Source organism: Polypterus senegalus, chromosome 4 (genome assembly GCF_016835505.1).
Source record: "Polypterus senegalus isolate Bchr_013 chromosome 4, ASM1683550v1, whole genome shotgun sequence".
NCBI lineage: Eukaryota > Metazoa > Chordata > Cladistia > Polypteriformes > Polypteridae > Polypterus > Polypterus senegalus.
Window position 1 is genome coordinate 91,515,233 of NC_053157.1, and position 24,525 is coordinate 91,539,757.

General features: G+C 37.0%; 1 protein-coding gene across 3 annotated transcripts in view; it reads left to right on the forward strand.

The window, feature by feature from the left end:
- LOC120527534 overlaps positions 1-24,525 on the forward strand; it is a 154,450-nt gene that overhangs the window by 77,194 nt on the left and 52,731 nt on the right. For all 3 annotated transcript variants that reach the window (XM_039751042.1, XM_039751043.1, XM_039751044.1), the window contains 9 exons: positions 769-879; positions 2,391-2,549; positions 2,749-2,872; positions 12,238-12,441; positions 15,143-16,023; positions 16,590-16,729; positions 16,845-16,973; positions 23,252-23,583; positions 24,176-24,309. In XM_039751042.1, coding sequence (XP_039606976.1) covers positions 769-879; positions 2,391-2,549; positions 2,749-2,872; positions 12,238-12,441; positions 15,143-16,023; positions 16,590-16,729; positions 16,845-16,973; positions 23,252-23,583; positions 24,176-24,309 — 2,214 coding nt within the window. The remainder of the gene's footprint in view (positions 1-768; positions 880-2,390; positions 2,550-2,748; positions 2,873-12,237; positions 12,442-15,142; positions 16,024-16,589; positions 16,730-16,844; positions 16,974-23,251; positions 23,584-24,175; positions 24,310-24,525) is intronic.

The following is a 24,525-nucleotide window of genomic DNA, read 5'->3' on the forward strand; positions in this document are numbered from 1 at the left end:
TGGTGATAGAATTACCTACACATGTATATATTCTAATGTATATGTTACATAGCATCATAACATTCTGAAACCTAAATAGTCTAATTCAGGATCACAGGTGGCTGGGGCCTCTTCTTGGCACCACAGGGAAGTAATTGCAGGGTCCACTCATACAGACACCTGGTGTATATTGGAACCTCCTCTGGGGTTGATACCTACCTTTGCCCCTCTTCTGGTGGGACATTTTTTGCTGCCGACAAACCAAAAAAAACAAACAAACATATAAACAGTGAATTGTTTAAAAGACAAAATGTAGAAATTTTTGTGGTGGCCTGTGGTGGAAAAAAAATGAAAAAATGTCATTAATGAGTGAAGGAAGTCTCAGATACATTTACCAGTTTGCTGCTAAATTAAAAAAAACATGTTGTTAAAGAGATAAATTTGATCACAATGAAAGTAACGATTGTAAAATTGTTATAAATGCTTATAAATTGATGTGGTTGTTTTAAAGCAGTGGATTATATATCTAATAATTATAAAAAGCAGAGTGAACTCATGCTTTGTTATATAGAACTAATTCAATGAAAAAGCATTGCCATTTACAGCCTTAAGGCATAAAAGTAATTGTTGACTTAATGTTAACATCAGCACAAACACAATAAAATAGCTTCCTCACAATTCCAGGAAAACATCTGTGAGATGTCAAACAGTTCAACAAGAAAATATCATTGTGCAGTATCTTCAGATGTTCTGCATTCAGCTCTTGTTAATAAGTGTGTTTCATTGTAGGGCAACACAAGTAATGCCACTTAGAGCTCAGCCTGCATGGAGCAGAAAAGACGTGTTCAGGAATCAGATCAAGGATGAGATTTATGAGCATGTTCACCACTGTCAAGCCCTGTAAGTGTATATTTTTTTCTACTGTGGAAAAGAGAGCCTTGAGCCTTTTTACTCTTTCCTTCACTTCACTCACCATTTATCTCTCCTGATGGAGGTCGTAGGGGCAACACACCAAACTGGAAAAACAAGGTTATCATGTTGCTAACAACATTCTTCAGGCATTTCTTGGAAATTTCCATTTACTTCCTGGCTAGCTGTGTGATACGGTTATACTAGAATATCCTGAGGGTCTACCTGTGGTTCTTCTTTCAGGAGTATGTGCCTGGTAAACCTTCGGTAGGTGGTGTTCAATGGATATCCTGACTGCATATTTATCTGGCTCTCATGAGTGTAGAGAATTAGCAGTTATACTCAGAGATTCTCCCATTTTGCTAAACTTCTCATCCAGTCATGGGGAGTAAGAACAGCAACTGTACACCATAATCTCATATTAGCTGCTTATAATGGTGATCTCATACATTTGTTCAATAGCCTGAATTGATGATTGCAAGTGAGGAATGGAAAGCAGAGTGACCATTAAATTAAAAGCTTAATATGAGGATGCAGCTTTTACTTCGTTTGTCACAGTTCAAGTACAATTGTAAAACTTCCACTGCTCTTATTTGTTAGTCAGTCTTTTGCTCATATCTACCCTCAATGATGAGCAAGACCTGTCTACTGCCAGTTTGAGGCACCAAATTTTTAAAAATGATCATAGAGAGAAAAGGGAGAAACCAACTCTTACAGTAAATAGACTGGACCGTAAACTATAAAGGAAATCAAAGAGAACTTACACCAAAGCCTAAAATGCTAGCCAAAATAGTATTGTAGTACTATAATCATTTGTTTGCTACAAAATCCCACACAAAGCCCTCTGATCATGACAAAAATTGTTTGTTATGAATCCAGAAATTTGGGCAAAGAGGATAATGTGGTGTTGTGCTAAATAGCACCACACTGCTGACATCACCAAGCATAACTTTGCAACGTGCTAGCAACTGGAAGTCGTTGCCAAAAACATAACATGCATAAAGCATGAAATGGCAATACAAACCAGTATTATATTTTTAAATTTTGCTATTACATATTCATATTAAACATTTTACTGCATTTTTGCAATTCTGTTAGCTTTTAGGTTAATGACAGACTACACAGAATATAAAATACCATTCTTTTCGTTGTACAATTATATTTTTCCCTAAATCAACTTTGATATTGTTATACAGTACATGTTATCTCATATTTTGTTGTTGTTTTGAGGAAAGGGAAATATTTTAGTGTGACATCTTGGTGAAATTATTCCAAATGCACTAAATTCAATTAAATTCTCACCACAGATAGATGCCCTTGAATTCCAAAATAAAAAAAATCTGCAGTTCATGTTTATGTTTTCTAGTTGATATGTTAGTAATCTGGCGGGTGGTTTACTTTTCCAGCAATAATTATGATGAAAATGCATTCATTTGAGTAAAATGTATGACAATTTACTTGATAATATATTTAGTAACTGCTATACATGTACCTCATTTAAGTTTGAGCAGCTGCACTGGAAGAGAATCAGTTCTTAATGACCTTAAGAAAATAATGAACCATTCAGAACAGAAAATCATTGTTCTCCATGGAATGACAGGATGTGGAAAAAGTACATTAATAGCAAAAGCTGCATGTGAAGCTTCCAAGTGGATACCAGGGTGAGTCTGTCACTATAAAACTTACAGGTTGTTTTAAATTATTGGGATGATAAAGAAGATGGATCATTTATCATATCAGACAAACTAATGAATGTAGGAAGGAAACAATGATTATTATGAGAGTTGTGCAAAAGTCTTCCTGTATTTCTGCATGATTTGTATCTTGAAACATTTATTTGATTGTATTTTGTGTCCCCAGAAATGTCAACATCCTGGTTCGTTTCATTGGAGTCACAGGAGAAAGCCGGAATGTGCGTTTGCTCCTTCAAAGCATGTGTTTCCAGCTCTCTGAAATGTATCAGATCAAGGTGGCTTTCTCAGAGGTGAGAATGCATGTCATATTTTACAAAAAGTCCCCAAAGAGAGAGAAAGGACCGTGAAGTGACAGGTTGTTGGGCAGGAAACCCTAACATGGGCCACCTTTGTAGTAGTGCAAACAGAGAAGCATTATCAGAGGATGCCACAGTTTCCAGGATTCCAGTACTTTGAAAGCATTGTCTTTCCACTGGGTGATTGCAGAATTATGCAGGAATAAAATAACTTACTTATAAAGCACTTTGAGCTACATTGTTTGTATGAAAATGTGCAGTATAAATAAATGTTGCTTTTGCTTACTTGTGCAAATTGTAAAATTAAGCAGGTCTTTAACTCAATATGTTGCTGATACAGGATGTACTGCACTTACAGTAGGTATCTCATGTACACTAAGTATAGTTCCCTGATGGAACTCATTAAAGAATTAGTCTAGATCCTCTACGAGACTCCACAAAGGGTTAATTACATTACTGTTAATAAAAGATCAAGGTTGGTTAGAGTTAGGAGGTCAAAAAAGGTTTTCCTGGACAGACAGTTTCGTTACAAAACTTCAAGTCTACAATTGAAGCACACAGTCTACCATTGACATTTTCCCCATTTTGCACTTCACACCTTAAAATGTCATCCATGCTTTAGGCACACTTAGCAGTTGTGACTAGGGGAGCAGAGGCACTTATTAGGTCAGAATATTCAATAAGCAGGTTCTTTCTGTAAGGTTTCTACGGAAGCCGAGAGAGGACGTGCAATATTGTTATTTTTTTTTAATTGTTTCCTCGAGATAATGGACTAATTTTATCGAGATCTCGAGAAAAAAATTTTTTTAAATAACAGAATAAGTTTATCGCAATAAAACAAAAGATCTTGTTTTCTCGAAATTATGAAATAATTGTAACTAACGTTTAATGTTTAGCTTATTGAAGCCATGTCCTGTTTGAAATGGCAGAAGAGCAGAACTGTATTGATCAGCAGATCACATTTTTGTTCAATCAAGGGCTGAAATGTTATCTCAAAAGTTTATGCCTTAGTTTAGAAAATAATAACGTTAGTGTCCATCATTTAAGAAGACAATTAGCAAGGCTTAAGCTGTATAGGCATCGCAATCTAAGCGAGCCTGATGCCAGAAGCAAAGGTTAAGTTTCATTTTCTTGAGGTTGCAATAAAATGATTCCATTATCTCGAGGAGACAATTTAAAAAAATAACGATATTGCATGTTACACAATACAATACAATACAGTTTATTTTTGTATAGCCCAAAATCACACAGGAAGTGCCGCAATGGGCTTTAACAGGTCCTGCCTCTTGACAGCCCCCCAGCCTTGACTCTCTGAGAAAACAAGGAAAACTCCCAAAAACCTTGTAGGAAAATGGAAGAAACCTTGGGAAAGGCAGTTCAAAGACAGATCCCTTTCCAGGTAGGTTGGGCATGCAGTGGGTGTCAAAAGAAGGGGGTCAATACAACACAATACACAGAACAGAACAAATCCTTAATACAGCATAATAATATACATTTTAGAAGTACGGGGCAGAATTTAACAGTAGATTATATCACATAATAAGATTTGGATATTTTTAGAGTCCTGGAGACCTCATTCATCAAGCTGTCTCCCCATTTGGCCATTCCACGACTGAAATGTTGCTCCGATGAAAGGACCCTCTTTCCCATGATTCCTGTGATCCTCCATCAGGGATGACTTTACCATAGGCAGGCAAACAACTTGGCAAGTGGGCCATGGCACCAATTGCCACATTTGGATACCGAGAACAGAAACAGAATAGGTGGGGGTTAGTATTCAATTCTAACTATCATGTTACTTATGTTTTAGTGCTAATAACTAACAACAGAGATGCAGTATGTACAGTTAATCAGCAGCTCTAGTCAGGATATGCTAAACTGAAGTTGTGAGTCTTCAGCCGGGATTTAAAGGCTGAGACTGAAGGGGCATCTCTTATAGAAGCAGGAAGACCATTCCACAGTTTAGGGGCCCTGTAACTAAAAGCTCGACCTCCCACTGTTATTTTATTAATCCTTGGAATCCTAAGCAGACCGGCATCTTGAGATCTTAATGTGCGCTCAGGTTTGTAAGTCATGATAAGTTCAGACAAGTAAGCCGGACCTTGGCCATTTAATGCTTTATATGTTAAAAGGAAGATTTTGAAATCAGCCCTAAACTTAACCGGGAGCCAGTGTAAGGATTTAAGAACTGGAATTATGTGTTTGTATTTTCTTGTTTTTGTGATAATTCTTGCAGCCGCATTTTGGATTAGCTGGAGGCTGTATAAAGAACAGTTTGAACAGCCAGTGAACACCGCATTGCAGTAGTCAATCCTACGTGATAAATGCATGAATTAATTTCTCCGAATCCTGTTTATTTAGAAAGCGCCTTAATTTCCTAACATTTTTAAGATGGAAGAAACATGTTTTGTACAACTTTGTAATATCTTTGTAATAGCATCAGTCTGTCGTGGTGAAAAAGGAGCTGAGCCGTAAGGCAAAGCTCTCAATTTACCAGTCGATCTACGCTCCTACCCTCACCTATGGTCATGAGCTATGGGTAGTGACCGAAAGAACAAGATCGCGAATACAAGCGGCTGAAATGAGTTTCCTCCGCAGGGTGTCTGGGCTTTCCCTTAAAGATAGGGTGAGAAGCTCAGTCATCTGGGAGGGGCTCAGAGTAGAGCCGCTGCCCTTCCGTGATCGAGAGGAGTCAGATGAGGTGGCTCGGGCATCTGATCAGGATGCCTCCTGGACGCCTCCCTGGTGAGGTGTTCGGCACGCCCAACCGGGAGGAGGCCCGGGAAGACCCAGGACACGCTGGAGGGACTATGTCTCCGGCTGGCCTGGGAACGCCTTTGGGATTCTCCCGGAAAAGCTGGAAGAAGTGGCGGGAGAGGGAAGTCTGGGCCTCTCTAGAACAGACGCTACAAGAACATCCATTGCACTTTTTACTAGTTTTGTTGGAACTGGATCTAGGAAACAAGTAGTGGGCTTCATTTTAGTAATTAAAGTTAAGACTTCCTTTACAGGATTAAAATTACTAAAGTGCTAAATGCAATGTGCGGCAGGGTCTGCTAAGCTAGTATTTGGTTTGTACTGTGATGCTGAGATCTGGGATCTTATATTTTTAATTTTCTCATTGAAGAAGTTCATAAAGTCTGTACTGCTAATATCTGTTGGTATTTTGCACTGTTGATCTGAATTCCATTTGTTAATTTAGCCACTGCTCTAAAAGTACCCTAGGATTTTTATTATTGCTATCTATTAATGTAGAATAGTATTCTGAGCGAGCTTTAAAGAGGGCTTTTTTATATTTTTTAACACTCTCTGTCCATGCAATTTGAAAGACATGTAGCTTTGTTGTTCTCCATCTGTGCTCCAGTTTTCGACACTCTAATTTAAGAGCTCGAGTATTTTCATTAAACCAGGGAGAGTTTCTATGTGCTTTGATCACTTTTGTTTTTAGGGGAGCCACTGTGTCCAGAGCATCTCTCAAGGTCACATTATAATGTGATATTAGCTGATCTAAATTGTTTTCCACGTTTACATTTGATGTTAACTGATCTAAATGGTTTTCCACAATTACACTCGACTTACTCAAGGTATCTATAAATTTTGAAGCAGAATTACAATCTAGATGTCGCACTGTCTTTGTTTTAATCTGTGAGTGCGTTGGCATGGGCAGAACTAAATCAAATGTAATTAAGAAGTGATCGGAAATAACTACATTTAATGGAGTAATATTTAAATTTTGAATTTCAACTTTGTAAGTTATAATTAAATCTAATGTGTGGTTATGATTATGAGTTGGACCTTTGACAATCTGACAAAATCCTACTGAATTTAACAAATAAGTAAAACATTTGCTAAAAGTGTCAGTTTCCACATCAATGTGTACATTAAAATCCCCATCAGAACTACGTGATCATAAATTATAGCCAAATCAGACAGAAGGTTGCTAAATTCAGTCATGAACAATGAATATGGCCCTGGTGGTCTGTAGACTAGCACTATAATTGTGTTGGAATCTGTTTTAATATTTAAAATGAATGCCTCAAAGGATGTAAAGTTGCCTAAATTTTTAGAGTGATTTGCATTTTGTTACAATGAATTATTCCAAGGCCTCCTCCTCAACCAGAATCTCTAGACTTATGAAGGAACGAGTTTATCCATCTGGTGACGCCTCAGCTAGGGAAACAGTGTCACATTTACTAAGCCAGGTTTCAGTAAGAAGACACAGATCAGATTTTGTACTTAATATATATCATTTACCAAAACAGCTTTAGTGCCAAGATGAGAATGTTCAATAAACAGCATTTAAAACTGCATGGTTCTTTCTGAACTGCTGATATATTTTTGTTTTAATTTGAATTAAATTTCTATTACAGATGCCCCTGGTGGAGGTCTGGTTTTATCCCTTGGTCTAATTATACACCTTATTTTTGGTTATCAATTAATTTATGGTTTGTATCAAGACTAAATTTACTGGATGCCCCACAACAGGGATTATGGGTAACAGCTTCAGGAAAATAACAGGTGGGATAAACAACAGCCTGTGATTTAAGATCACATGACTGCGGCCTGGATGGTGCTCTAATCAGTCAACCAGGCAGTTTTGCTGCCATATTTTGGGATAATACATAAGATCCCTCCAGTTAGGATGAAGACCATCTCTTCTGAAAAATCCAGGCCTTTCCCAAAAATCATCCCAATTGTTCACAAATGCTATGCTTTTATTTGCACACCAGGTTTCTAGCCAGCAGTGAAAGGAATGCAATCTGCTATAAATCACATCCCCTCTATATAATCTTGGTAAGGGACCAGATAAAATTAAATTCCGACATTTTGTTTTAGCTTTGGTGCATAGAGAGATGAAGTTCCGCTTTAATACCTCAGATTGCTGTAAATAAATATCATTAGTGCCGACATGCAGCAATAAGGTAGATACTTCATCGTCAGCAACACGGTCCAATGCGGCCTCTATGCCAGAAATCTTGGCCCCTGCAAGGCACTTAACATTAACTGCTGGTTTAACATAGTTTGGAATTCTAACATTCCGCACTATGGAATCGCCAATTATGAGCACTTTATTATTCTCAGTTTCCACAGGCGCACTGCGGAGAGCTGAGAATCTGTTCTGGGTCCGAATTGGTGACCTGGGTGCTGGGGGACTAAATTATGGATTCTTAGACCCCCGTTTTACTGTTACCCACTCGCCCTGTGGCTGAATTGGTGCTGCTGATTTTCAGCACTGACTACAGTGGGACCTGGAGAGACTGAAGCGAATCAGAAGTAGCCGAATTGTCTAAACAAACCGAGTCGATCCAATTTTCGGTTTGCCTAATCGCTATCAGATTCCTAACGCGGTCCTCCAATTCGCGTATTTTCCCGTCCCACTCTAAATTAACTAAACATTTTTGGCAGGTGAAGCAAACTGTACTGTTGGCCGGAAAACCTGAGCTGTACATACTGCAGGACACACAACATATAAACGTGCCCTTGATGGGCACTCTCGGCTTCCGTAGGTTTTTATCCCCAAGCTTGGGTATGTGTTTTATAAGTAGTAGTGAATAAAAGAACCTGGGAATAATTTATGGAGATTGTTTCTTTTTTATAAACAATTTCCCAATTTAGTCCTTTTAACAAGAACTAGATTCTCAACTATTTTATTGTGGTAAGGCTTTGGGGGACACCTCTCCTCAAAACATATTCCTTTTCCTGTCTGCACATACTGTTTAAATGTGGGACCACAATATAATGTTGAATTCTCTTTTACTCTGACCTATTAACAGCACTTGGGTTATACAGCCACACTTTATTCTAAATCATGCTACTGTAGCAATTGTATTTTCACCTGCTGACCTACCTAATGCACTTAGCCCTCAGTGGTAGAGTAAAGAGTAATGTAATCCAAAGAAGCAGGCAGACATCAGCTTTTTTTAATAATAAATGTAGTAACTTTAGCCTTACGGATCCTTTAGTGCTGTATAACCTTCAGCTCTCACGACAGAGTTCTTTCTTTGCAGCTGACTAGAAATGAACTGCCCTTTTGTGGTCTCATCCCATGTTTATAGGGTCCAAGTGACATGTGCATATTAGACAGCTTTGCCAAAAAGACAAACCTTCTTGGTATGTCCTTCTCTTGATCGCTTGAGATTTGGTAATATCTACATACTAATAAGTAAAAATATTTTTTTCTTTGCAGTGGCCCAGTGACTAAAGCTACTGCCACTAACATTCCGGAGTACTCACAGAATAGCCTTCACAGGGAGAAAGTGCAGACTTTGCAGATTCCACTCAGATGATCATTAGGCATCAGATCTGAACCCACGTGAGACTCATGAGACAGCCATGTCAGCCAAATTGTAGCAACAGCATTTACACATTTTAATTTCCTAATTCTTGTTTTTTTCCAGTAGCTCTTTATTTTGCTTTGTTTTTTGTGGTTTTCATCAAAAAATATCTGCATACTAGTAACGGCAGACTGCACAATAACGTGCAGTGAATACACTTGACTTATAGTTTTCATACTCTTTCTCTGTACGTTTAGTATTTATATGCTCAGAGGTTGATGTGCTTGCTGCTTCGTGAGCAGCTCTTGTTTTCTCCACTCTATCGGTCTGCTTCTTCTCTTCTTCCGTTGGCATCTTTTCACGTTAAAACTGATTAAATCACTTTTTGTGTTGCAATTACTTAGTACGTTTTTCTTAATTTTTCACTTAAGCTTAAACTTAAGTGTTCAATCTGCCTCAAGAATGATTTAAGATATGAAGAGGTAGGGGAAGTGACGGTGAAGGTGGTAGGGAATGAGAATGGTGTCCGTACACATGCGCCACACAGCTGTAAAAAAGAGTAATAAAAATCATCACCCCGAAAGCAGACAGTAGAGGCCACGTAGCATATGTGTACCAAATTTCAGGTCAATAGTTAATTAATGAAGACAGACTTTATAATACATTGAGTTTGACATCCAGAAGGATTGATGCTTGTTTGGCTGTAAAAACATACACGCTTTTCAGGTTGAGTTCCTTAAGAGATTTTCTCTCCCACACTTGTCAAGTTAGGCAACTGGGCAACAGCATTTGTCATTAGGCAGGGAATCATTCGTCTTACTGATTCTTTGACTATCCTGCCTTCTTTAAAAGACAGATATTGCTCCTGTTGGGAAAAACACATAACTGGCATGTGTGCCTTAGAACAGCTGTTCAAATACACAAATTTGTATTAGAACATTAGAACACTCTAGACGAGAACAGGCCATTCAGCCCAACAAAGATCGCCAGTCCTATCCATTTATTTCTTCTAAAAAAACATCAAGTCGAGTTTTGAAGTCCCTTAAGTCTTACTGTCTACCACACTTCTTCTTCTTCTTGCCACAATGGATCATCTTCTTCCATATCTTTTTGTCCTCTGCATCTTTTTCTGTTACACCCATCACCTGCATGTCCTCTCTCACCACATCCATAAACCTTTGATTAGGCCTTCCTCTTTTCCTCTTCCCTGGCAGCTCTATCCTTAACATCCTTCTCCCAATATGCTCATCATCTCTCCTCTGCACATGTCCAAACCAGCACAATCTCGCCTCTCTGACTTTGTCTCCCAACCATCCAACTTGAGCTGACCCTCTAATGTGCTCATTTCTAATCCTATCCATCCTCGTCACACCCAGTGCAAATCTTAGCATCTTTAACTCTGTCACATCCAGCTCTGTCTCCTGCTTTCTGGTCAGTGCCACACTACTTGGTAGCTTATTCCAAGTGTCTATTGTTCTTTGTGTAAAGAAAAAATTCCTATTGTTGGTGTGAACTTTACCCTTAACAAGTTTCCAACTGAGTCCCTGAGTTCTTGATGAACTCATTTTAAAATAAGTCTCGATCCACTGTACTAATTCCCTTCATAATTTTAAACACTTCAGTCATGTCACCTCTTAATCTTCTTTTGCTTAAACTGTAAAGGCTCAGCTCTTTTAATCTTTCCTCATAATTCAACCCCTGTAGACCTGGAATCAGCCTAGTCGCTCTTCTCTGGACCTTTTCTAGTGCTGCTATGTCCTTTTTGTAGCCTGGAGACCAAAACTGCACACAGTACTCAAGATGAGGCCTCACCAGTGCATTATAAAGGTTGAGCAGAACCTCCTTGGACTTGTACTCCACACATTGTGCTATATAACCTAACATTCTGTTCGCCTTCTTAATGGCTTAATGGATTCAAACTGTTTGTGAGCTGCAGGTGATTTAAAAGACAGCCACAGTAGCGTATTATATAAGAAGATAACCTTGACCTCTCTGACTACAAGAAAATCAAAAGAAAAATGTACTGTCTACCTCTGAAACCTACAGTTAAATATTTAAAGACCTTTGGAGTTGTGATAACATTGTCAAACCTGTCCAATCAAACCCAGAGTTGGAGTTAGGGAGTTGTGCTCCAAAACCATTTTTACATACTTTACTTTATTATCTTATAATATTTTGCATATATCCTGTAAAAAGATAATGTTTACAGTAGAACACACAAATAACATCAATTTACCTCATTTTAAATGTATTAGATTTTTGGATTATAGTTGCAAAATTTTAACCTTTTTTGGAAAAAGTCTACCACATTTTTAGTCATCAGTTTTTTTTTCTAATATGATATGACAAAGTATGTTTTGTTTATTTGAGTAGACAAGAATGGTGAAGTAGTGGGGCAATAACATACTACAAGAGAAGTTTTAAATTAATGAATCATTATGTAATCCATTTCAAAATGTAAAAAAAAGAAACTGTTTTAATTTTAACTGCTCCCAAAATGTATGGGGAAAGAATTTTGCTAGTTTTCTTTTTCAAGAACTATTACAGGCACACAGTGGCTATGTTCACAAGAGGTAGGTAGAGTGAGTTTCAACATGGGTGTCTGTGTGGACTAGGGGAAGTATGTTAAGTTTATTAAAATGTTGTACATGGCTTAAAAATATAGTTGCTTGCATTATAAATTTACTCTAGTTGCTGTCTTCTCTTTGCAATGTAAATGTTTGTAGATTCACTTAACTGACTTTGTTTGGTATAAGCAATTGTGCGTGTTGGTTTTAATGTTGCATCCTATGCTATGGCTCCCTGCAAACCTGAAAGTGGGCTAACAAAACAAGTATATAGATGCATGGTATTTCAAAACTAAAATTAGTATTAATGCTGTGGAGAATATTTTGAGGGCATTGTTTGCAGTTACACTATAGTTATAATATTAGGATATATTATTGACAACTGGCTTTGTAGTAAACACTTCCAGAATAGACCCTTGAGTGCATACATTTATTTATATTGCTTTATTTTGCCATTTTTAATCTAACAGAAATGTTCCAGGTTTATTATCTAACAACTACTTCTTTTTCCTTCAAGGATTTGTATGCACTTATGAATGAGTTTGCTTCTCTCCTTGAGTTTGTGAATGAGAAGAATCCTTTATTGATAGCGCTTGATGGTGTAGATGAGCTCTCGGAAGAACATGATGCAAACATCTCTTGGCTTCCACCTCTCTTACATCAGCATGTGCACTTAATAGTGTCTTCATCATCAGGGTCAACTTGCGTAAGCATACTTGAGGTAAATATGTTTTATATTCATGTATGTGTAAGGTAAATTGCAATGTATTCAGAGTCTGATAACGTGAGTCATATGTTCTTGCTCTTATGACAAACTGAGCATAGTTTTACTTTGTTATTGTAACATTTGGTTCTATGAATGGGTATTTTGGGGTTAGGCTCTGACATCTTGTACCCTTATCCAGTATAAGCCTGAGTGAGTTATCATTTCATCACAATGTATGCTCTCTTAAACCCTCAGTTGCTCTCACTGGACTGATATAGTGTGACCTATTAAAGTAGCATGATGTTACAACATTGTATAAGTAAATTCAAATAAATATGGTTAAAACAAGAAAGATCTATCCTGAAGGCAACTACGCAGAGAATCATAAATATTCTGCCACCATATCACACATAATAATTTAACCAATGTTCAAAATATCTCTTGATCTCATGCTAAAACTTCATCATACAGTAGAGAGACAGCAGTTTCCTGGGTCATATACCCTATAGTGTTATTATGGATTTCTATCCCGGTTATCATACTCCCTCTTTCTCTAAAAAGTATACTACTTTTGTTCTCTGGAGATTTTCATTTTCTGAAAACCAAATAAGACAGGATCTACCTACCCATTGGCGATTTTTCATTGCAATTTCTCTTGTGTGGAGATTTTTTTTCCCTACAGAACATGAGTCTGTCCTGTGTTCTCTTAATGGTGCACTGGCACTTAGCAACCCCTTATTCTCAAGTGCACTCACTTTCTGTGTACCGTAAAGACTAACAAAGCTGTAAAAACTGCATAATCTCAGATATATTAAATAAGGTAGAGTCTAACCAGACCTTGTATCTCTGAAAGATAGTCCTACTGGTATATGATCTGAAACTCTCATCCATCTCTCTATTTTCCAAGCCTGTTTTTTCCACTGCAGATTCATCAGTCTGAGATGATTACTTAATCAATGAATGCCGCATAGAAGCTAACCTTGAAGAGTTGAATAGTTTGTTATAGTTTAACATGTCAACCCAAAATAAAAATGACCATTAGATGATGAATAAGTAATTGTGTGTCAGAGATTGATGCTTAAAAACACTAAACAAGCAAATAGATAAATAACTGTTCCTAATTTCAGTGCAAAAAGAAACCAAACTGGTTTGCCAGAGTAAAAAACTGAAATTAAAAACCAAAATTAATCTAAATGATTGGCAAGTTAATAGAAATGTTTACTAATGATTTATTGTCTGTAAATTTTGCTGCAAATATAATACAAACGTTTTCCTTCTGCTTCAGTTGAAGAAGAATATAAACGGCACAATTATAAAAAAAATGGCTGTAGCCAACATCTATGTTAGGAATTACATAAAATCATTTTTGGTTTCTTTTGTTTAATTTTTTTAACAATATCACATACACATTTTTAAAAATATTTTTTATCATTATTTTAGCGATAGCCCTATGTCACCATTTCGTGAGTATGTTTTAAAGGTCTACGCCACTTTGTATTCCTAGATCTCATGGGTGTTGCCATTTTGAATGTCTTTTTTCTATGACTCTGACGGCCGCTCACATTAACCAAACAAATCTTGTTATCATCTTAGGGAAGACAAACTAGAGACTTGCCCTCAAACAAAAGTAAATTTCATTTAAGTAGTACTTTTGGTTAATATTTAACAATTTTTGATTATCATTTTGGTTTTGGTAGTTATTTTTCATATTTCTGTATAACACACCTTTGCTTAGACTGTGACAACTCTCTGATTGACCCCTAAAAGAAAGACATGATTTTACATTTTCAATCCAACTTGGTAGCCATGGTAGTTAGAAGTCGATGCATAATACAGTATATTAGCAGCTCTTCACAGGGTGCTGTATTGGCAGCTTGTGGTCATCTAAAATCCCATCTGCACGATTCTTTCAAAATCAAAGAAATAAACATTGTGATGAAATGCATAAAAATAATTACTAAAAAATGGACATTTTGTGAAACAATGCCCATAAATGTGGATGGACCACAGCACAGTTCATAGCAGTATATATGTATACATTTACACCAGGGCAGCATGGTGGCACAGTGGTAGTGCTGCTGCCTCGCAGATAGGAGACCTGGGTTCACTTCCTGGGTCCTCCCTGCATGGAGTTTGCATGTTCTCTCTGTGTCCTGGTTTTCTCTGGGTGCTCTGGTTTCCTCCCACAGTCCAAAGACATTCAGGTTAGGTGCAATGGCGATTCTAAATTGTCTGTAGTGTGTGCTTGGTGTGCTTAGTGTGTGTCCTGCGGTGGGCTGGCACCCTGCCTGGGGTTTGTTCCTGTGTTGGCTGGGATTGGCTCCAGCAGACCCCTATGTTAGGGTGTAGTGGGTTGGTAATGACATTTACACCACTAACACTGGGTGTTATTGGGTCAGTGTGGAGTTTACCCGTTCTGCCCTAATTTGTCTGGTTTCATTCCATAAGTCAAAGATGTGCAGATTACTTTAAATAGTAACTAGAAACAACACATACATGAGTGAATGTACTGGTGTCTAATCTGGTGCACATAAAATTAATTGTTGACTTGTCTTGACTTTATTTACCTTTACAAAAAATGTACATTTGATTGTAAATATTTTATTAAAGTGGTACATATGTGCTAACTTTCTTTTTATTTGGGCTATTTTGTTTACTACAACATTTTACTAGGATTAGGAATTTAAACTAACCAAAAACCAAATTGCTCTTACAGAAACTGACTGTTCAATCAAACATCATTTCCATCCCTCCGCTGAATCCTGCTGAGGTGGAAAAGATACTTACATGCTGGTTAGAAAGAGATCATCGTAGGCTACAAAGTGCACAATGGAAGCTCATCAGAGAAGCTTGTATGACTTGCCCAATACCTCTATATCTGCAGTGTGCTTATATGGAATGCAAACAGTGGCCTTCATTTGTTTCTCCAACTGAAATATATCTTCCTACAGATCTCAGCAAATTGTATACTTCTATAATAAGCAGGTTGGAAAAACAGCATGGCGCTCAGTTTGTAAAGAAAGTCCTCTCTTTAATAAGTATTTCAAAAAATGGAATCACTCTGGAGGAACTGATTGACTTGCTGTCTGTAGATCAGAAGATCATGTCAGAGGTAGAGCAGTTTCATCAGCTACCTGCTCCCAAGTTTCCCTTTGTTCTGTGGGCCAAGTTTCAGAAGGACCTGGGAAAAATCTTAGTGGAACAGAAGACTGATGCCACTTATGTGTATAACTGGGCAAATGTCTCCTTTAAGCAAGCTTGTGAGGAGAGATACCTGAAAACCAAAGATGCTCAAATTGTTCTACACACCCAGATAGCCGAATATTTCTTGGAAAAGAGAAAGCCGGCAGTTATAGGAAATACAAACCTATACAGTTTACAGCCACTAGCCTGGATCCAGAAAACAGAAACTGAGAAAAATTACTTTTTCAATATGCGTAAACTTTGTGGTCTTTCATACCACCTGATTAAGTCAAATCAAATTACTACTCTGGTCACAGAGTGTTTGTTTAACTACGAATTCCTGCTGCATAAAATCTGGGGTGTGTCTGTTGCTCATGTTGAAGAAGACTTAAAATCTGCCATGTCACCAGAGAGGTAATATGTTTAAAAATAAATTGATACTCTTAGTCCTTTTCAGCTAATCCTTTACTACCCTAGTGGTCACAATTTTGACATTTTATTATTTATTATAGTATAGTATATTTATTATACTTGTCCAAAAACACAAGAAAATGCAATGAATGTTGTAGGACTATTTTTTATATATAATTAACTTTTTATTTCACAAAAGTTGCTTCTTTGTTAATAACAGCAGTAAGGACTAATGTTTGCCTTTATCTCTATTGGTCTTTTATCTATTGAATATCAGTGCTCATGATCCATAACCTGGTAAAGTTCTGCTTAACTAGAGTACAGAGAATACAGAGAAGTATGGAAACTGTGTTATTTATTTATTAATGTATTGAATCACTGATTTTAAATTTCTTATTTAATGGTTTTATCAACACAGTTAAAGGACACTGTGAAATATTGTAATTTAGACAGTGTACTATATTAAAGAAATACTGTATTTAAAATATTGTGCTTGTCATGTTGTTCTTTTCATCTCTTTATATTATTTATTTAAACATTCCTGAACTATTTTTCTTTTTTTTTTGTAGGGAGATTATTGATCTGAATGTATTAAGTGAGACTCTGCAGTTATCAAAGAAAGTTTTACTTCAGGACCCATGCCAGTTAGCATCTCAGCTTCTCGGTCGCCTGTATCAAATTATCTCTGCAGATAGGCCAGTGGCACCAGGTACACCATAATGTGCTATAATATTTCGTGAAGCTCATTTTATTTTCATTAACTGCCTTTAGATATTTTTTTCCTGAAGCAAAATATTTTTCAGTTAATTACTTCCCATTTATAGGTGATCCAAGAAAATTCTCCCATCTGCACACATTGCTGTCACAGTGCTGTTGTTCATCGATTCCAGTCTTTGTGCCTTCTTTTACCTGCCTTCATCCACCTGGAGGGCTGCTGTATGATTTGTTGGCAGGTAATAAAAAGAATACATACTGTATTTCTGTAAAGTTTTCTTATATTTAATAAGCTTACCACACAAATGATTAGTTGAAGACAAATACAAAATGTTTGCTATTTGAAACTTATTTTTAGAGTTCTTTTCATAAGTTGTGAAGATATAAGAAATAACAGGCATAAAGGTTTGGGGCACAGGTGGTGAACCGCATGTTTAAGGGCAAGTTGTAGTGCCTGAAGAAAAGGGAGGATGTGTTGCCCAGATGCAGGGCCTATTTAGACTGTAGTTTTCAATACTGGCTTATTTTTTTATATTTCCCGGGAGGAAATTCCCAATTTGAGGCAGAACTGATGACAGTGGTCTTCCAGTCAATGATCCTCACATCTGAGGTCAAGAGAGGCGAGGAGAGGACATAAGAAACAAATCCAATCTGTGTACAGGGATGGTATTACATTGTTTGCATATGTCCTGAAGATATCCCCTACACACAGACCTCTGACAATGTTAATATTAGATCAATAAATAAGAGGGATATAAATCGCAGTACTTATTTTGTATATCATTCATGAAATTAAAATCATAAGTCATTTTTCTATATCAGCAGAACATACAGTAAATGCAGAAGTTTTTACCACAGCCTGGTCACTGTGTCCACAAGGTTTTTTTTTCTAGGTTCTTCTGCTTTCCATCCACATCTGAAACATTTGCATTTTAGTTTGATTATTGGCACTAAATTAGCCCATTGTGGATGTTTGTGTGATAAAGTGGCATCCATTTCTATGTTGGTTCCTATCAACCATCTAAAGCTTCTAAGATAGTCTTGCTTACTGTGACCATGAACTGGAAAGATCAGAATGTGAAAATGGATGAATAGATAATATAATATACAGCTTTTATCCTAATAATATACATATTTCAATATTCCCCCAAAGTTTAGCCTAAAAGTAATACAACTTTGGCTACATTTTCCACAAATCCTGTTGTCCATTGAATTAATAATGATAATAATAATTATTATTATTTACATATATAGTGCTTTTCTCACTACTGAAACACTTTTACATAGTGAGTGGGGCGTCACTTCAACCACCACTAATGTGTAGCATCCACCTGGGTGATGTGACGGCAGATATTTTGCACCAGTATGCTCACCACACATTAGCTATAGGTGGTGAAGGGGTGAGAGATAGCTTGCCAGTTAAAGACAGTGCTCTTCCATTCAAGTACTGCCCAGACATTCTTAGCTTCAGGTAGATGACCTCTTCTGAAGTGTAAATGGTATGGCTGCTGACTTTATGCCTGTGCACAAGACATTACCATCTGTTGTAGGAGTCCATGTAATGTGTGATGCTCTTTGTGTTGTGCAGATTTACACCATTTCATTTCAGGAGTAGCCACTTATTAACTTGATGCATTACCAAAATATGTGAAAAGAAACTGGCGGCTGTTTACAAATTGAATGCTGGAAAAATATGATAGTGTTTATATAAAAGAGAATAGAATTGTAGAATTATTTTGTTTGAAATAAAGATGTTAGCTGATGTCAAAACATGCAACCCACCACACACACATATACTACATGAGAATGATTCAGAACATTTTTTTAACTTTTATACCCTAAATCAGCAATTCATCCATCTGTATATTTTATAACCCAGACTGACAAACATTTTGCACTTTATGATCATCATCTAATTAGGAGAACTTCATGAATTTCCCAGTATCTCTATAACTTCCAAGCACTTGGCTCTAATTACTTGCTTAATAGGTATGAAAACACTAATGGTGTTCTTACTTTGCCACATAAGGCTTCAATGTGGTGGCTTATTTTATGTTAAAAATGATAAGATATACTATTTTATGTGTTATGTTAGATTTACATAATAGTAGGACTTGGTGAGGAGTAGATGATTGTTACTTGTATTGTAACATAACATTCTTGATCCAAATCCTTATTGTTTGGAGGTGGAGCATATCATGGCTACACTACAGTTTTGAGAATGACACAAGTATTGGTTTTCACTAAGTTTGCTGCTTCAGTGTTTTTAGATCTCTTTTGTCAGATATTTCTGTGGTATACTGAAGTATAATCACAAGCATTTCATAAGTTTCTAAGGCTTTTATTGACAATTACATTAAGTTTATGCAAAGAGTCAGTATTTGCAGTATTGACTCTTCTTTTTCAAGACCTCTGAAATTCGCCCCGGCATTCTGTCAATCAACTTCTGGCCCGAATAAAAGCCTTTGAAACTTATGAAATGCTTGTAATTATACTTCAGTATACCATAAAAACATCTGACAAAAAGATCTAAAAACACGGAAGCAGCAAATTTTGTGAAAACCAATACTTGTGTCATTCTCAAAACGTTTGGTCACGAATGTAATCACAATGATGAGAACAGGCATGGTGAGGACACCAGTCCATCACAGGGATTAGTCATGCACACAGGGACAGTTTTTGAACTCCCAGTCAACCAAACCTGAATGACCTTAGGCACGAGCGAGGAAAACCAGAGCACCAGGAGGATACCCATACAGACACAGCAAAAACATGCAAACTCCAGACAAACAGTGACTGGGCAAACCCAGGATGCTAGGCCAGTGCACCACAGTGCTGCATTGTTAGTTGTATCCTATGTGGTCAGGTGGGAATAAAGACTGGGTCCAAAAGAAATGTTGGGATGCCAACCAAGTTGTCCTGTTTAATTCAAAGAAAAGCCTGAAAGTAAAAACAGCACAAATCACGAAAACACAGGCTTCTTTTAACTTGTAATTGCTGCTTGGATGAACGGGTCTGGTTTTGAGGAGCTCTGTCTTCCTGTGAGACATCTCCTTCCGAGGATGTTAGGCTTTATAGGACTTGCCCTGGAAGAGACAGAGCCAGTTGCCCTCACTGGGCATCTTCTAAGTACTGAAGAGGAAGAAGGAGATGATATTGTTTGTGACAGTGTCCCCTCTCATCCCAGAGTGGTACTACATATCTCTAATGAGTCTGGAAGATGATCCTCAGACATGCATGCATGACACCTGATATGTAAACCATAAACCTGAAAGAGGGTTCTGATATGCTTTCACATTACTTTAATTAACAATTGCAGATATTAACTGACTTGAAATTGTAGCCCTCAGTAGAACAGCTAAAAATTTGAAGGGGATTTACAATTAATTGTTCAAAATCCAAAGGGAATACACAGAAGACACCCTAATCCTTCCTCAAAGGCCACAGTGCTATCACTGTCAGCAAGCATGTGCACTGTGTCACACTACTAATATACTGTAACTTGATAAATAATTCAGAATATTTGCTTTAAACCATGAAAGAGCAACCAAGAAAATACAAAACATCAAACTTTCTTATATATTTATGAAAATATGTTGATTAAAAATAGGGAGTCCAGGATTGATGAACATATGACCGGAATGTATTTGCTAATTAGGATTAACTAAAGAAACTTTAATATTACCAGACACTAAGTTAGTTTAGTTACTAATAGAAAAAGAAAACATTCAGGTAGACTGTAATGTAATGTCTGACCTTGCCATATTTCCTTTTGTTGTGTCATTTGAGCACCAATTCATTCCCTAGATGAGGTGTGATCACTTTGGATTAAGCTTGCCGCTCCTTTGTTCAGGTGGGTTTTCCCAAGGGCCTCTGCTTTCTGTCCAAAGATAACAAATACCTTTACCAACCTAATGTTGCCCCAATTTGTGATCTTCCCTGTGTTGGTGTGCACCCTGCATTCTGACTGGCCTCACATTCCATTCACAGATGCTACTGCCCTTGTAGACATTCCTTCTAGGTTAAACTTTGGCTCCCTGTAAACCCTACGTAATTTAAATTAATGAGAAGAATAATTATTTTACAGATGTTTAAAGTGTACAGTTCAATTAAAAGCAAACATGATTAAAAATTTTCCTAATACCGATAGCAAAGAAATATGCATTTATTTGTAACCTAATAACTCACTTTCTTATTGTATGATTCAGGCTTATGGCCTCCCCTTCTAAACATTTCATTCCCTTTATCATAATGGTGTCAGGCTGCTTTGTTTCGTTTGATTTACTGAGCAGAGCAGCTCTAATATTTCACCAAAGATGCACACTGTGCATTTGGTTTTAAAGGAGCAGGATGTGTCTTTAATAAGTTAATTGATTGGCAAAATGTTGCCACCTAATCCTGGATGTTCTGTGAAAGCCCTTTGTTTGCAGATGCTTGGACCTGTCAAAAGAAAAGCTATTAACTAATTATGGTTATTGACTTACAACGTCTTTCATATTCTGCAAGGCTATGAAAGAAAGCAACACCTTAAATAACTGCCAATGGAATTCAATGAACCCAGGTGCCTTCAGCTGAAAAATGAATGTAGCACTCAAAATAAATACTTTTAGCCAAGTCTCACTTGTATATTCTGAAAGACAACAATATTTCTAAACTAACATAAGAACAAATCATTTATCCTTCGTTAAATTTTTAGGGGTGAAAGTTGGCAGCTTTCCTCCCAAATTGTAGAAAAGCATGCAGATAAAGTTGATGGGTAAATCTAAACTGACCCTGTTTGTGGGAAGGGTGGTTTTTATGTCAACGTACCCTGCAATGGACTGGCACCCCATTCAAGGTTGGCCCCTGCTTTATCACCAGAACTGCTGGAATTGGCTCTAAATGCTACATCCTGATAATAAAAAATGCAGGGTCAGAGGACAGAAAGAGGGATGGATGGACATAATTCTAGGTGTTTTTCATATTTGACATTACATTTATAATCCTATCACTGCAAAAGTCTTTTTTTATTAAAGTGTATCTCTTTGGGCTACAAAAATACTCTTAGGACATAAAAAGAGTGAGTCCTAGCTTACATATTCTTCCTATATCTGTGTAGAGTTCTCTTCAGTGATTCCAAAGATAAGCATTTTAAGTTAATTGGTAACTCTAAAATGGCAACGTATGACTGAATGGGGGATTCCCTGCCATGGACTCTGCCACCCTGGGTTGATTGCTGGCTTGAACTTATTGCTGCTGGAAAAGACTCTATATCTCAGTAACAGCAATGGAAATGCAGGTTTAAAAATGGCCAAATGGATGAATAATGCAATGGAAGTTGCACAAATAGTCAGAGAACATATAGCCTGAGTGGTTCAAATGATCTACATACATGTAGAAGAGCAATCTGAAGTTGTTACTTTCATATTCCATGTGATTTTTGACAAATCACAATTAAAACTGAACGAAGAATAAAATGATTCTGTCCCAAAGAAAGACTCATAATACCCATCACTTGTTGTGTAAAGATTTACATGGGAACACATAGCTCTTTACAAATTTCTCCTTTTACCTGATGTAAGGTAAAGAGTCAAACAAATCTATGGAAGCAATGTTTCCATTGTCTGTTGTACTCCTTGCAAGAAAGATTTTTATCTGAAAGAATAACACACTCATACAAAAGGTCATTATATTCCAAATGGGATAGATTGGTCTGTTCCAACAAACAAGATAACACATCATATCACATAGCACCCTCAAACCTGCATGTCCATATAGTCAAACTATATTTATCTAATTCAAAATGTGCACCACGTTCTACAACAAGAACATAATTTATTTTAGCTGTATGTCTTTGAAAGTAATAAATGCCATAACCTCCCTAAAATGCTCAATATATGTTAAGAAAAGTACTTTGTTGCACTAACAGTGAATTAAGTGCTACATCTTTACACAGGGCCCTGGATTTGGTGGCACAGTGATAAGCACCGCTGCCTTACAGCTTCAGGAGATGACCATTAACTGTCTGTTTGAAATTTACATGTCCTTCCTGTGTCTGCAAAGGTTTTCTTCATGGTACTCCAGTTTTAAAAAGTATCTCAAAGTAATAGGTTTAGGCTAACTGATTGTAAATTGGTGCAACAGACCCCAAAAGTAATAAAGAAATTCAGGAAATGCATGGGTAGATGTAACAATGATAGCTCAATACAGAATCCTTTCTATTAAATAAATACATATATTTCCTGTAATACTGTCAAACATTTTTCTACAATATTGAAGAGCAATGTTCATGCCATGTCTGTCCAGTAAAAGCCACAGATGAGATGACTTATAATATTCCACAAAATTTTGCAAGGTAGACAAACCCATATTTTTCAATTAAGATTTTTAAGAGCGTTTAATGGGAAAGTGTTGACACCCTGTAAACCACAAATGGTGATACTCTTGAGGTTTGAGGCTATTTCTCATTTTTCATTCTTTTCAAAGGTAAGTTGACTGCAGAGGTGGGCACATAAGTTACACTCCTTATCTTTTGCAGGTCATACCGACAAAATCACTGCAGTAGCAGCAGCAAAGAAGGACCTTATTATAGTGACAGCTTCCAGAGACAGGACCCTGAAGCTGTGGGATCTCAGTTCTGGCAAATCAATAAAAACTCTTCATGGAGTAGGTCGGGACATTAGCTCCATTGCCCTGTGCATGGACAACACTTTAGTAGCACTTACTGAGGGCCACAGCCTGCAAATATGGGAAGTCTCTTCAGGAAGAATGGTCTATTGTGAGAATGATTCTCTTGATATTCCTGTTATAACATGCACTATGGATGGACAGATTCTTGTGGCCTTTTATGATGGAAGTCATTTTGCAAAAGTAAGTTTAGGAACACAATTTACGTGAATTTAAGGGATTACTGCATCCACAGTGATACTTCACTGTTTCTGAATACTTATATAACTGTTATGATTCTATGTTTTTACTACCCTGGTTCAATCGTTGTGACCATTTTGTGCATTTATACCACCTTTGGTCACATGTGCCACCATTCTGAATATTACCCAAAGCTATTGTTGTTAGTAATGATGCCCAGTCGCTGTCACATGACTGCTAGAGCTTTAATATATAACATTATCATAGTGCCCCTATTTAAGATTTTGGTAAGTCTATAGATCTCATGTCCTGACTTAGACTCAAGACATTTTTATGTTGTCTCAGAATGGTCTTTTGGTCAAATTAATTAATATTGCTTTTATGCCTTTTAGGCTTCTAAACACCAGTATTAAACCCTGGAAAGATACTGTTCTGCAAGATTGAACATTCTAAGATCCCTTAGTGTCTTTGTTTATCTAAGAATGTTACTCCCTTTAGTTCAGAGATGCCTCTAGTGAGGGGTTTTGTGAGAAACCGAGAGGAGGGTATAGTTTGACCGATTATTTCACTCTCGCCACTTTTCTGAATTTGACAGGTGTTTGATTTAGCTGTCTCTTGCAGACCAGTCCATCAGGTGGACATTACTCCAGAGGATAGCCCTATTCACAAAGACCACTCTATTCTTGTGTCTCAGAATTCTGTGAAAGATTTTGTTCTTTTCGCCTACAGGTGAGTACAATATGTGCATTTTTTATCTCTAAGGAGTGTTTGATATTTTAGATTAGATGGAAATCTTGAAGATTCTGCAGTTATGAAAATGTAACACTTTAACAGAAGGTTTATAAGTAAAGGTGTAGTAGTCTGTATTCAGGGGCAGCATATTAATCAAGATTCAAGAGTATTTATTGTCATTTTATCCATATACAGTAGTACAGCATACAGTGA